At 28.7% G+C, this 13,889-nt stretch overlaps 1 protein-coding gene across 1 annotated transcript in view; it reads left to right on the forward strand.

The window, feature by feature from the left end:
* Positions 1–1,523: 1,523 nt before the first annotated feature.
* LOC111631316 (zinc finger protein 423-like) overlaps positions 1,524–13,889 on the forward strand; it is a 62,209-nt gene continuing 49,843 nt past the window's right edge. The window contains exons 1-2 of the mRNA XM_023375533.1: positions 1,524–2,030; positions 2,341–2,442. Of these exons, the coding sequence (XP_023231301.1) occupies positions 1,991–2,030; positions 2,341–2,442 (142 nt within the window). The 5' untranslated portion in view covers positions 1,524–1,990. The remainder of the gene's footprint in view (positions 2,031–2,340; positions 2,443–13,889) is intronic.

The raw sequence follows: 13,889 nt of genomic DNA on the forward strand, positions 1-13,889 counted from the left end.
TGTAAATTTGGTGCTACCATAACAATAGAATAATTAAATATATAATTTAAATAGACTTATTAAAATCATATATATATTTGTTAACCATTTAAACGAACAGATAAATGAACAATAGTTTAGAACATTACAATAAAGGAACACTGTAAACATAAGATAAAACGAACTACACACTTGTCTTGATACTAAAAGGCCCTTCCATTCCCCTAATTAATAATAGATCTAAAAACGAGAGGCCTTAACAAACTTGAAATCCTAAGCTATAAAATATAACAGGCCCCTCCCTCTCTTAGGCCTGTTAAAACTGTTTAAATCTTCTTCCTTAATTGGTGTTTTGTGTTTTCTGATTTACAAATAAATTTATAGATATATTATAAAAGAATATTTGATAAGATTAATAAAAGCCATTGAATAACACTGTGTTTAGTTAATACCCAGTGAAGAAATTATAACGCTAATTACTTTACTCTTTAGACAAAGGCATATGCGTAGGTAGTTGGAAACATTTCAAAGCCATTAAGTTCATCAGCAACAAAGCTCGAATTTTTTGAACAGAAATGATTGATGACTTTCTGTCGACCTCCATTTATCCATTCTTGAGAGTTGTGTCATGACGTAATAATTGGCTAATGATATCAGGTGGGAAGAATACAGAATAACTTTTGCCTCGTCTTCTCCAATTATACCTACATTTGATTCGTATTGTTAGCCAATACTTTAACAAGAACGTCTATTTTGTATTTAATTCTAATTAATTATTCGTGTTGTGTTAACGTTCTGACGTTCTGTCTTTAGATAACCTATTTGATTACTTAAAAATATTAACATCACATCGTATTCTGTAAGGTAAAAGTTTATTTATTATTAACAGTCGACCCCTCTATAACACTGTTGATTTTTCTGTTTTATATGAATTCCATGTTGTACGAGTCACATAGATTTTACAAATACGTGTGCCGAACTGTGAACGGCACACGTATTTGTAAAATCTAAGTGACTCGTACAACATGGAATTCATATAAAACGGAATAATATAGGAGGGGTCGACCCATTTAAGATGAAGAAAGGAAGAGAGTAAGGGGATAAGAAAGAGAAGAGAGGGTTTTGTCTTGTGTTTCGTTATAGGAAGCAGAGTTTAATTTGCATTTAATGAAACACCTTGTAATTAAAATAATAAACATTAGTTGAAATGTATTAAACTATTTAATGGTTATTTAAATGCTAACATAAGTGTTAGATATTAAGAAAATTTATAAATTTAAACTTATATATATATATATAAAAGTGGGGTAGATTTAATTTGTTGTTTAATTAAAATAAAAGAGCGCAAGCTGTTGCGATTTAAAAGGCTGCAGATGGTATTTAATGGCAGCCAAATGTAGAGAATCCGTGTGGAAATAGAAAAACTTAAATGAAAACATTGGAAAGAAACTCTTCCCCGATGGATAAAAGACGGGAATCAGAGGAAATTGGCCTGGGTGACTCACTCATCTACGATATGACGTCAAGAGGAAAGTCCCTTGGGAGAAGGATAGAAAAAATTCCCTAGGGGTCACGCGCGATCACGTGATGCCCCACCTGTCCTTGGCCGTCATTGCGCATGACCGGAAGTTTCCCACACGCTGCTAAGTGATAAGGAAGTAGAATGGTAAGCACTCGGTTGTCCTCCCCTTTAAGCTCTTGCAGAGACGATGCTAAATGGTTTACCGTCAGATGATGGGTAGAAGACGAGTACCGAGTGCGATAATGCTCAGCAGGAACACAGCATCTTCTCGTTCGATCGTACGCTAATTCCCCGAGCGACTCGAACGATGTCTTTCAACCTCCTCGCGGCCCGCTCATTTCCTGCGGGGACAGTCTCCATGACGTAGCGTCCTCCACATGCCAGACTCGGCTTTAGATTGAATACGAGAGTATCCAGTCAGCTGTCACTGTGTGGTGTGTGTAGTGTGCGTGGGGTGGAGGCGACAGCACCCATAAAGCGTCGTCGACCATGTCCCGGCGCAAACAGGCTAACCCCCGTGCATTAAAACGTAAGTATTTAAATATATACGTAAAATTCATTAAAATTGATATAATTATTCATTTATTAAACCAGAAAATAATATAATAGTAAAGTTTCCGATTCGGTAGTCGCTAGATAGACAGATCTAATAGCCACCCTAACTGTGTTAACCGCAGGTTGACAATATTGATTTGATGCGGCGTAAGAGAACAGTGCTTGTCACTCGTGAAACAGCTAGTAAATCACAGATTTTGGTCAGCTAGCGGTTTAAGCATCGTGTAATTCGACATCCCCATCTAATATCATTTTTCCTCCCCTTTTCTCTCTCCTTCGTACAGGTGAAGGTTTAGAAGATTTAAGTCTGTGCTACGAAAGCAGTCCGGAAATAATCATGCCCTGTTCTGTTGGAATTTGCGACGATGATACCACGCCTATGTTAGGTAAGTCAACATATTATGTATGCTAACGAACGAATTAGGAGCCAACAATGTACTTAAGGAATAAGATAAAAAGGAAAAGAGCCTGGGGGGGTCTTATATTTTACTAGGATAGCCATCGTCCGTGTAAACTTCGTTTATATATACTGTGCCAGTTGAATGACCTAAACTGTATTATATCTACATAAGTGTTTTTCTCTAGAAAAACATTTTTCTAGGTTCTCCACTAAATAATAACCATTATTTCAATCGTGCTTTTCCTATTTAACTAATTTAAAACTTTTCAATGGGCGATAAACAAACCATTGTTTACTTATCAATTAATTTCCTCCGGCAAACTTTAATCTATTCGTCAAATTAATAACCGATTTTCTTAAGTAATTTTTAATTTAAATAAAAATATATCAACCGTCTCTACTCATTTTCTCTCTCTCTCTCTCTCTCTCTGTTTCTCCTTCGGAGGATGTTAAATATAATTAATTTCTATCATTTACAAATGTCAGAATTGCCGACGATTTCGGCATCTTCTATCTGTTTTTCCAACTAATGCTAGACTTTTTAGAGGGTCTCCATACATTTTTGTATGGTTTTTTTTTAAAAAGAAGGGGGGTCTTTCTACTTCTATTAAGGAATAAAGTATCGTTTGATAAAAATCCAGTATACTAATTGTAGGTAATTACTGTCGATACGGTAGCACATCATTACGTATTTATATATGTTAATTGTCTCGCTTCCGGATAAATCCCAGTTTTTCTCTATTGATTTCGTTCCTATAAGCGAACAATTATTTTCATAGTCTTATAACACTTATATTATATGTATAACACTTTCTAATACGAAATGAATAACAAGTAGCTAAACACTCTTCACCGTGTCTTAATAACGTAAACATGAGCAACTTATAAATTGAGATAATGAAGATGTTATTTGGACATTTACATGTTCCTCTATTGGAGGATTGATAAAGGCTCTATTAAGTATGTGATTCTCAGTAGTCACGAACGTTTAAACATTCTATGAATAATCAAAAAGACACACGGATCCTATAGGGATCTATCTAACATTTAAATGATTTTTTTATAATTTCAATGCAATCTTTAATAAATAAATGAAGTACTGTACCTTAACATCCCAATATAAAAATTTGGTATTCCTCTAAGGTATTCTTTAATTAGATAATTACTTTTTTTTTTTTTTTAGAATGACATTTTTATTAAAAGCTAAATCACGTTTCGAGTTTGGATTTCTGGTAATCTGTGGAAAACGTGCGAATGATTTCTCTCTATTGATACTTCTAGACTTTCAATCTGTTGCCATTCGACCGTATGTTCTTTCGTTTTAGCAAGCCTTTAGGAATGCCTAAGCATGAGATCGATACACTTTTTTTATTTTTATTTTTTAAGGCAACAGATAGGAACACTTCTCCCACCGGTCGCAGCTTATACGTGAACGAATGGGGGGAATAAATTACTTCTCACATCGTTTTCATCACCCAACGGTGCCTCTTTTTTTTTTAGGAAACGTGGGCGCCAATCTGAGGATTAAAAATTCTACAAATCTGTATATATTTTCAATATTATAAAATCAAAAATTTATTCTAACACCCATCCACCCCTTTATGATGATAAATTTATTAATTTTAAACAAAGCTTCGGGTTGAAAGATATAAAAATTCAGCTTCTATCAGAGGATTTTTTTTTTTGCAATAAAAACTTGTAATCACATTTCTTTCTTTATATAAAAGAAAGAGGGAGGGGGGAAAAAAAGCCAATATAAATTCTCCAAAGTCGTTTTAAAAACCGAAAATATAAATAAAATTTAAATCTTGAATTGGTAGTGTTTAAGATGGAGATTCAAATACACATGTGCTGTAGGCGTTAATCTTTTATAATACCATACTTTTGCCTTTGGTAACGTATTTATGTTGTTGTAATACTATTTTTTAATGAACAATTTTTATAAAAATGTAACTCAATTATCGTTCTCCTACAGATTTGAATGTCAGAGTTTAAATGAAGTGACGATTTGAGAGAGAGAGGAGGGAAAAAGGGGAAATAAATAATACCTGAAAGACTTCCTTTAAAATTGTAAAATAAATCGAAAATGTTATTGTACATTAGTATATATTATCGTGTATTATCGTATTCTTTTATATCCTTGTATATCTTGTATTGGTAAATTAAGACCTTTCGGGCCTTTAGACAATAGACAGTTATAACTTCATAAATTTGAATTAGAAGGCCTCACGTATAGTACAGTGTTAACTTCTTGGGGAAATATTTTCTTATAATAGATTGGTTTGATCTTCCTGTCGGTAGAAACCCCAAGTAATTACCCCTTTATGCCCGTAGGATAACGTGCCACTACCTCTAGTTAAGGAGTCTCAAATCTTGTGTTATAGACACAAGATTCGAGCTTCCTCAATATAATTTTACTTAATAAACTAATCTATAGAAGAATTATTTATAAATTATTATATACAATTACAACGGTAATATTATTTTATCCAGTTTAGGACCCTAGAAAAGGAGCTTCTAGGCACGTGTATATCTCACTTGCCTAATGAATATAGGCCTGTACTATAATACTATATGATATTACCAATTTATTTTTAAATAAAAGAAATAATTTATGATATTTTTTCATTGATATATTAATATATAAAAGTCTAACTAACCATTTTTTTGGCTGGTAACGTGTTTACCGATTGAGAGGGAGAAGTTCAATTAGAACCCGCGACCTAACTTAATTGAATAAGTTCGTTACAGACAGTTGATCTGTAATTATGTATTCTTGGAAATCCTACTAGAAAGGAATTATTTGAATAGTCTAGCTTTGTATTGAAACTAAAGTTGTTGTAGAATAGAAATAAACAACTCGGCGGTCGTCTATCTCAATAACACGAAATCCCAACGGATGAAAAGAGACTGTTCTTGTTTACATATAAAAAGAAAATGGTATAAACTGTGATAATTACATAGAAATTCTTATAGATAATGCCCGGGGCACCGAACTTTTCTTTAGTATAATTCGAAAATACTCCTTATTTCACTTCAAACATTTAAATGCATTAACTAATTAATATTACCATTGGATAAAAAAAAGGGGGGGAGATATTTTTTTCAATCATTCCGACTGCATATTCTCTCAAGGAACATCATCTAAGAAGTAGAAGTGTACCTTTTCAAGTGTATTTTCCGTATAGAAAATTTGATACGGATCGTACAAAGGGTTTAGGAGTTAATAATGGTTCTTGGTAGCCTTTATTTTCTATAGAGAATAACTGTATATATATATATATATATAAGGTTTTTAGAATTGTATAAAGGACAGACAACCGAACATTATGTATAATTATATTTTAAAGAAAAAAAACCTAAGATAAGAACATTTTAATACTAGAAATTCCATTTGTTTCAATGGTAGCCTTGATCTAACTTAACTTTTATTAAATTTTGAAGAAAATTATTTAATTTTTTTTTTTTATTTAAAAAATACTTTTCTTATAGCTAATTAAACAAAATTTGCATCTCAATGATATCTTACGTACGAATAACAAGCTGTCACGGAGATGATTAAGTTACGTTACATCTGACTAAAGAGAGATGGAAGATAACCTATCAAATAAGTTTCTTCTCGAAAAATTCGATAAAAAAAAAGGGAAAAAAAGGGGAAAAAATATATTAAAGAAGTCGTTAAATTAAAAAAATTATTCCTACTTTTAAAATACAGGTAATTAAATATTTATAGAAGACGTTTAAAATAAATCAGATAAATTTCCTTCGGGTTTCAGTTTAAAAAGAATAAATAAAAAAATCGAATATTAATAACTTAATTTGTTTATATGTCGATTAATATTAAAGTAGAAGAATTTATAAAATACATTTTTAAAAGTTAAAAAAAGAAATTATATTAATTTTTTCCTATTTAAATGTAAATAATTATATCCTTTATTCTCTCTCTTTATCTCTCTCTCCCTTCACTTGTTTACACGAAAAATAGTTATTTAGATAATTATTTTAGGAATCTTTTATGTTTATTAAAATACTCTAGAATTTTTTCTATAATTTCTATATAAATTCTCTTTAAGATTATTCTTTCTATTTATAATTATATTAATTAAATCCTATTCAAAGACGTAAAATATAAGCATAATTATTCAAGGGAATTTTTTAAAATAAAATAAAAATATATGCAAGAATTTTCAAGTATTCTTTGTTAATTATAATTTAAATTCTATGCTTTAAGTAAATGAATAGTTTGTCACGAAACGTAATTAAATTACAAAGTGTATTTTAATTGTAGTAAAGTAGATCTATGCAACAGAGCTATAAATGTTTATCGCTTTGGAAGTAGATTTATATAGTTGAAGGATAGGAAAGAAAGAAAAAAAAAACATACTTTCGTGTAGTCTAGTTATCGAACATGCTCTTTAATGGTTAAAAAGAAGGCCCGTTTGAAGGGGAACTGCCCTCAGACTTGCCACATTCATTTAAGATCATTGCACTTAATGAATGCTTTTTCTTCCTTCCACATAGATTATTGTAAGCACATATCTCATATAATTTATTCACTTACATCATTTTCATTTTAAAATGTAGATAAAAGTCAAATATTTTATTCCAATCTGATTATTTTGCAACTTTCTTCTATCTTATTTTTATTTTTTCCTTCTTTAAACTGTGATTTAATAAGAAAATTTTAGCTTCAAATGTAGAGGGGTGAGCGTGTTATCGAATGTTAATGAAGGGAAGGAGCATATTTTAAACTCGTGTAGTTTTATAAGCTATTTTTTTAAGGTTAAAACGTGGCTTACAGTCGTCGAAATTTAAATTAAATTATAAATTTTGCTATGTATTTTTTCGTTTAATCGAATTTAAACTAATAATTTATGTGTATAACGATCGTAGACGGGTTAGACAATGCATTTAACACGCTTTAAGAGTAGAAAATAATCTCAAATGTACAGAATTAACAACTCCAGTACAAGTCGACCCCCCCTATAACACTTAATCTTTTATAATACCATACTTTTGCCTTTGGTAACGTATTTATGTNGTACGAGTCACTTAGATTTTACAAATATGTGAGCCGTTCACAGCCTGGCTCACATATTTGTAAAATCTAAGTGACTCGTACAACATGGAATTCATATAAAACGGAAAAATCAACAGTGTTATAGGGGGAGGTCGACTTGTATTATAATTTTAAAATTTAAAATTTTATTTAATTTACGGATTTAAAAATTTTAAATTAAGAACTTGTTCGATAGTTTTAATATATATTTTTAATTTTTCACAGTCTTTCTTTCTTGTTTTTCTATGTAAAAAAAAAGTAGTCTGAAGAATTAATAGACAGTACCCTTTTCGACTAATGTACAAAAGTTATTGAATAATTAATAAGCCGCAAAACTTTCAAAAATAAATAAGTTGTTGAATATTTTATTAGTAGCGTGTCTCTAATTGTATTTAATATAATAGACATTTTATTGGCTCAACACTGGTATAAATACAAAAGAATCAAGCCAAGTCTCAAAGAGAATTTTTTAAAGTACAGTATTATAACTCTAATAATAATAGTAAAAAATACAATTAAAATATTCAAGTAAGTAACCAGAATTACAAGGTGCAATCTTGAATTCATCCCTGTATCATTGTTGATGAAGTTCATTCTTAATTTTATTGTTTAAACAAGTAAAAATGGCCCAGGGTCCCCTTCCTGGTTATATAATCAAACTCATTTTAAATGGTGATAGGTAGTTTCTATAATGAAATAATTCTAATAATTTACAATATGTGTCTTTGGATGAAATTGGAAAATGTTCTCTTCATCTTCCTCATCCTTTTTTTTTAAATTGCAGAATTCCACTCTATTATATTTCTTCATACAATGGTTGTGTAATATGGAATGTACTGTACTGTACTTCAACTCGAAAGTGTTTGTTGCAGCGACATGAAAGAGATTTTATAATCTTTATAACCGAAATTATGTTGATAGAAGAAACGTTAAAGGGTTTTTACTAGGGGGGAAAATATAATAATAATTTATAAGATATTTAATTAGAGTAAATTAGTATTATTATGCTCATAATTAAGAGAAAAAATATGAATATTTTTACGTATACTTTTGTTTATTTTTCTATCGCTCTTTTCATATAGAATCGATAGAAAAAGGGATGAGATTTTAGCAATGATGATTTGATTTTCTTGCAAAGGATCGAATTCGTTTTGTTATATTAAATTCTTATACGCTGAAGATAGTTACATATATAATTCAGTATTTGGTTAGTTCCTTTTGGTTTTCTATCTTTCATTTTCTAAAAGGATATCTAATGAAAAAGGCGGTTTCTCTCCCTTTTCTATTTTAACACTTGCCATCGATTTTTCTTAAATGATTATCAATTATCGGTTTTATTTATTTGTTTTACATTCGTTTACGACAATTTATTTCTTCTTTAAACTTAATTTTGGTAGCATTGAGTTAATAAATAATAAATAAATAAATAATAATAAATCCTTCAGTAGAATTGTTTGTATAGTTTCATCGTATGCAATGAGAATTTACTTTCTTTTGTTTTAAATTTCATAAAGTTTTTTTCCTTCTTCTTCTTCTTCTTCTTCTTCTTACACATTATTATTCTGTTTTTAAGCGTATTCCCATGAATGTAACGTAAAATATTCATGTTTATATGCATTACTTTATGAAATTTTCTTAAGTTATATCATAAACAAATCTGAAATTTTTATACTGTCTTTCTCTTTCCCCCCTTTTTTTTAACGTAGTCTATTATATCGAGTATAATACGCACCCTCCTTTTATATAGGGATTTTGCAGGAAAAAATTTAGGTAACGAGAGGGAAAGCAAGGGATTTTTCCCCGTCCCGAAGAAAATTTAGGGGATCTTAGAGTTTAAGATAATAAAAACCTTAATAATATATAACTAAAATGAGGTATAGTTAATAGAAAATAAGGTCAAATTATAAGTTGTGGCCTATTAATTTTTAATCTGAATATTAAGAATTATTTAAAAAAGTAGTATTTCTCCATGGTCATTAGAGTTTACATGACAATTTTACTAGTCAAAATTGGGTATTTGTGGATTCTTTTCTTTGGTATTTATCTCGAAATAATTCTTATTCTTATGTGACTGTCTCATACTATACAGTATAAACTGAAAAGAAAATCTGGTCTGAAGTAATTTACAATACCATCTAAACAAGATTACCCTATAATAATAATAAAAATACCCTTATTTAGATGGAATTGATTTAAGATTGTGTAGAGTTAATGGAATAAAAATCTGTTAAAAGTGATCAAAACTGTGTCATAAGGCTAGACTTATTGTTATGTCCAGAAGGTATAACATATAACAGGCCTTTTTTTTCCTCTAATAAATGAAGATATGTGTAAAAATGTGGCCCCTAAGTTGTTTAGATTATGTGCAAATTCACCCCCGCTTGGCCTTAATAAAAAGTTTTTATTATATACAGACTTTCTAAGCTTAATAAAGAATATCCCGAATTAATAAATACATCGATTTAAGGTATAAATATTTAAATTGTTTTAATGTAACACTAAATAGTTAACTAACTACAATCGACCCCCCCATAACACTGTTGATTATTTCGTTTTATATGAATTCCATGTTGTACGAGTCACTTAGATTTTACAAATACGTGAACCGTTCACACCCGGCACACTTATTTGTAAAATGTAAGTGACTCGTACAACATGGAATTCATATAAAACGGAATAATCAACAGTGTTATAGGGGGAGTCGACTGTACAGCATTATGAAATGATAAATCTAATCGTATACTTTATTAAAATGATGTAAACACGATAGAATGAGGAAGGAAACAATCTACAACCCCGTTGGATAGGGATTAAAATCATTCTTAGTAAATGCTGTTAACGTTATCCAATTGTTAATGCCCTAAGAGTAGAATACTCGACAAGAGTTATTTTATATAATATCTTAGTTATATAATCGACAATAACTAAAATTATAAAGTAGTTATAATCTGTAGAATAACTAAACAATAGAATTTATATATATTCACGTCTTACAAAACGACTATAAATTCCCATTGTTTAGTTGTAAATATTACTTAAACAAACACAACGCATTCAATTTAATTCACATTGTATTTGTAACGTTTTATATTGATTATTCTCCTAGAAAAGAAGAATTCTTTTTATTATATTCTCCACTGTAAATAATTAAAATAGCGAAGAATTGAAAAAGAATAAAATTCTGTTTATTTGTAAAATTTCTAAAATTAAAAACACAAATCTACAGTATTTAATAATGCCAGAAAACGTTAAAATTGTCTTGCTTTATTATTATATATTATTGAATTTTTTAAAAAAACTTTATTTAATTAAGATATTTTAGAAAGTTTTGTATGATTTTATCACAAAATATATTTAAAAAATATATAAAAAAGGGTGGAAAACATCGCTCGAACTTAACTACTGTATCTATGATGACATTGACGTTATCAAGACGTCACACAACTTTCTAGTCTTGACGAACTAATTTAGTGTTTAAATAATACTATTTTCACAATAAATATTCCTTAAAATAATAATAATAAAAGTATTAAACTTAAATTAAAAAATAAACCTTACTTAATTAGCTTATAGAAAAATAAATACACACAAAAAAACAATTTGTTTATATTATAATATATTTAAATATTTTTTTTTATTTCTTAATTAATTAAAGTATAAATACCGAAATAATCGATTAGAATTTTATTACATATCTTTAAAATTTTAATTGATTATCATAAAAAGATAAATTTTAATTGGTAATATTTAGAAGAAAGGAGGAAAGAGGAGGAGGAGGAGGAGGAGGGAGAGAGAAACTCCTTAAATATTATAATTATTAATTAAATATAGAGCCATAAAGTTAATATTAAAAACTTTGGTTTTTTTTTTGTTTCTTGATTATCTAAAATAATAAGTCATATAAATTTTTATTCACATATCTTTATAATTTATTAAAATAATGAAGGTAAAACATAACGTACTAAATCCAGTTTATAGTATCAACAGTAACATAATGAAAGCTGGTTTGTTGCTTTTTATTATCTATTATCAATGTATTATTCAGATAAATATACTCTTAATGGACAGGAAAAATAATTTAGCAATTTTCTCTGCATCATTAAAAAAACTTTTTCTATGCTATTAAATAAGGGTGAGTGGAATTTTTTCCAAACCGCATCAGTCATTTGCAATCATTTAATATCCTCATTTTAGATTTAATTACTTGTTCAAAGTAAATTTTATCAAGATGATTATATATTACAACTCATACTTATATTATATAAATATATTTTTAATATCCATGCGTGAAATTTCTTATAATTTTTAACACGGCAACAAATGATAATCTGATATGTTCGTTCCCTTAATTTAAATATATTTATACTTTAAATGAAAAATTGTATTGTGTTATTGAATGTTATCGTCTCTTCTTCCTATTATAATTATTATTTTTTTAATATTTATTTTTATCTTTTAGAAATTCGCCATTTAAGGATCTCTCTCTCTCTCTCTCTCTTTCTATCGCTATACTCTTTTTAATATAAATTAAATGGTTGAAACATTTATTAAAATTTAATTCTGAAAACACGCTTAATTAATTCTATTAACATCTTTTGAAATGTTTCTTTTGAATTCGTTAGCTGTATGGTTAATTAAGACACATAACTTCAAATGATGAGGGGGGATGTTTAGGTGTGTGTGTGTGTGAGAGAGAGAGTTGTTGATTATGAAGCTGTAAAATTTATGTGTAACTTCTTATTTTTCGTAATTGTAAAGAATAATTTAAAAGTTTGTCTAGTTAATATTTAATTTAAGCTGATATGAAGCTTTTTAAATGATGAGAAGTTAGGTAAGTGTTCTTTTTTTTCTTTAAGAGATGAATGGGGAGTAATCACAGAGAATCATTAATACTCTATGTTAATATTCCCTTCGCATCGTTTATTGTCTATACTAATTGTTATTTCGAAGAAACGTCGATCAATTGATAAAATTGATTTAAAAAAAGGTCTGTCATGTTTCATCGAATTTCATTTATAAACTTTTTTTCTATCTTCTCTAGAAGTAGTTTTACTCTTACTTAGAACTTAATTAACTTACTCGTTTATTAATATTTAACACAAATCAATTAGTTGGCTTCTAATTGATTTCGAGGAATGTATTTAAGTTGATATTAAAGTACATTACATTCGTAATTTATATTGATTAACTACGAATCAATTGTTATATTATTAAGTTAAGATAATATACGATAGAATGATACAGAGACTTCGCTATCAATTATAATTGTTTTAAAGTGATAAAATCTATAAAGTATTGGATATATTTTTTTAAAAAAAAACTATAAATTAATAAAAGAAATATATAGTTTGTCACCAAACAATTATAAAAACATCGCTTGGGCGTTGATGTTTAACCAGTATACAAACGAGATAACTAGAAAACGTTCAGAATATATTTCATATACCATAAATAAGGATATCTTTTAAATTAGAAGTTTAATCGCCAATTAAAAAGATGAACCTCTTCTAGCCGAGATCAGTATCAGCATTAGACCCATACTTTGCCAGAAGTGCTTAATGTTCTCTACGTGCTTCATTACTAAGCAGAGACATTTTATTAAATGGATGCTTCTTTTTAAAATTTCTAAGTGCCTTTTTGGCATCATATTAGGATATTCAACCCACATTGACATAATTAAGCTACGTGGATTAGCCACTTTAAATGCAATGCTAAAGAAGAAGAAGAAGAAGGGGGAGGCCCTATTACAGTATGCCAAGATGACTAGTCGACTCGCCTCCTTGCATCTCAAAATCTCTCTAGTCTATCTTTAAATACAGTTTGATTAATGGTTTCTTAAATGTCTTCTCTCTCTCTCTCTCTCTCGATAACTTAGGCAGTAAATGCTTAGAAAGATTCGCTTTTATAATTGAACATATTCAACTTTGTTAATAAAGGAATCCTTTCTAAACAACAACATCTCTGTGTTGACAATATTAATAGCTTAACTCGGGCCATAAAACCAACGATTAATGATAATTAGCTATATATATTTTAGAATTCTTAGCACAAAGGAAGGCCTTAAACATGTGTCGTTTTTGTCCGTGTACTAACTTTCAAACGAGTTCTTTTAATGAATAAAAAACTCTTGTCACAACCAACTTAATTGTCTTCATTCTCTTCCCTTTTGATTTTGATTTTAATTAAACCATGCTTATTATTATTATTTTCCTGTTGAATAAATTCTTCTCTCATGTTAAAAATATTAAATGCCTTAGTTAATCTATTCACAGATCATAAAATAACTCGATAAGTACTTCTAAACTTAATATACACGACTAAGAGTTTTATTATACGAATATTTTTACTCAAAATCTTACAAAATATATATATAT

The sequence above is a fragment of the Centruroides sculpturatus genome, unplaced genomic scaffold (assembly GCF_000671375.1).
Source record: "Centruroides sculpturatus isolate CEXI.00-Female unplaced genomic scaffold, Cexi_2.0 scaffold293, whole genome shotgun sequence".
In the NCBI taxonomy this organism is placed as follows: domain Eukaryota; kingdom Metazoa; phylum Arthropoda; class Arachnida; order Scorpiones; family Buthidae; genus Centruroides; species Centruroides sculpturatus.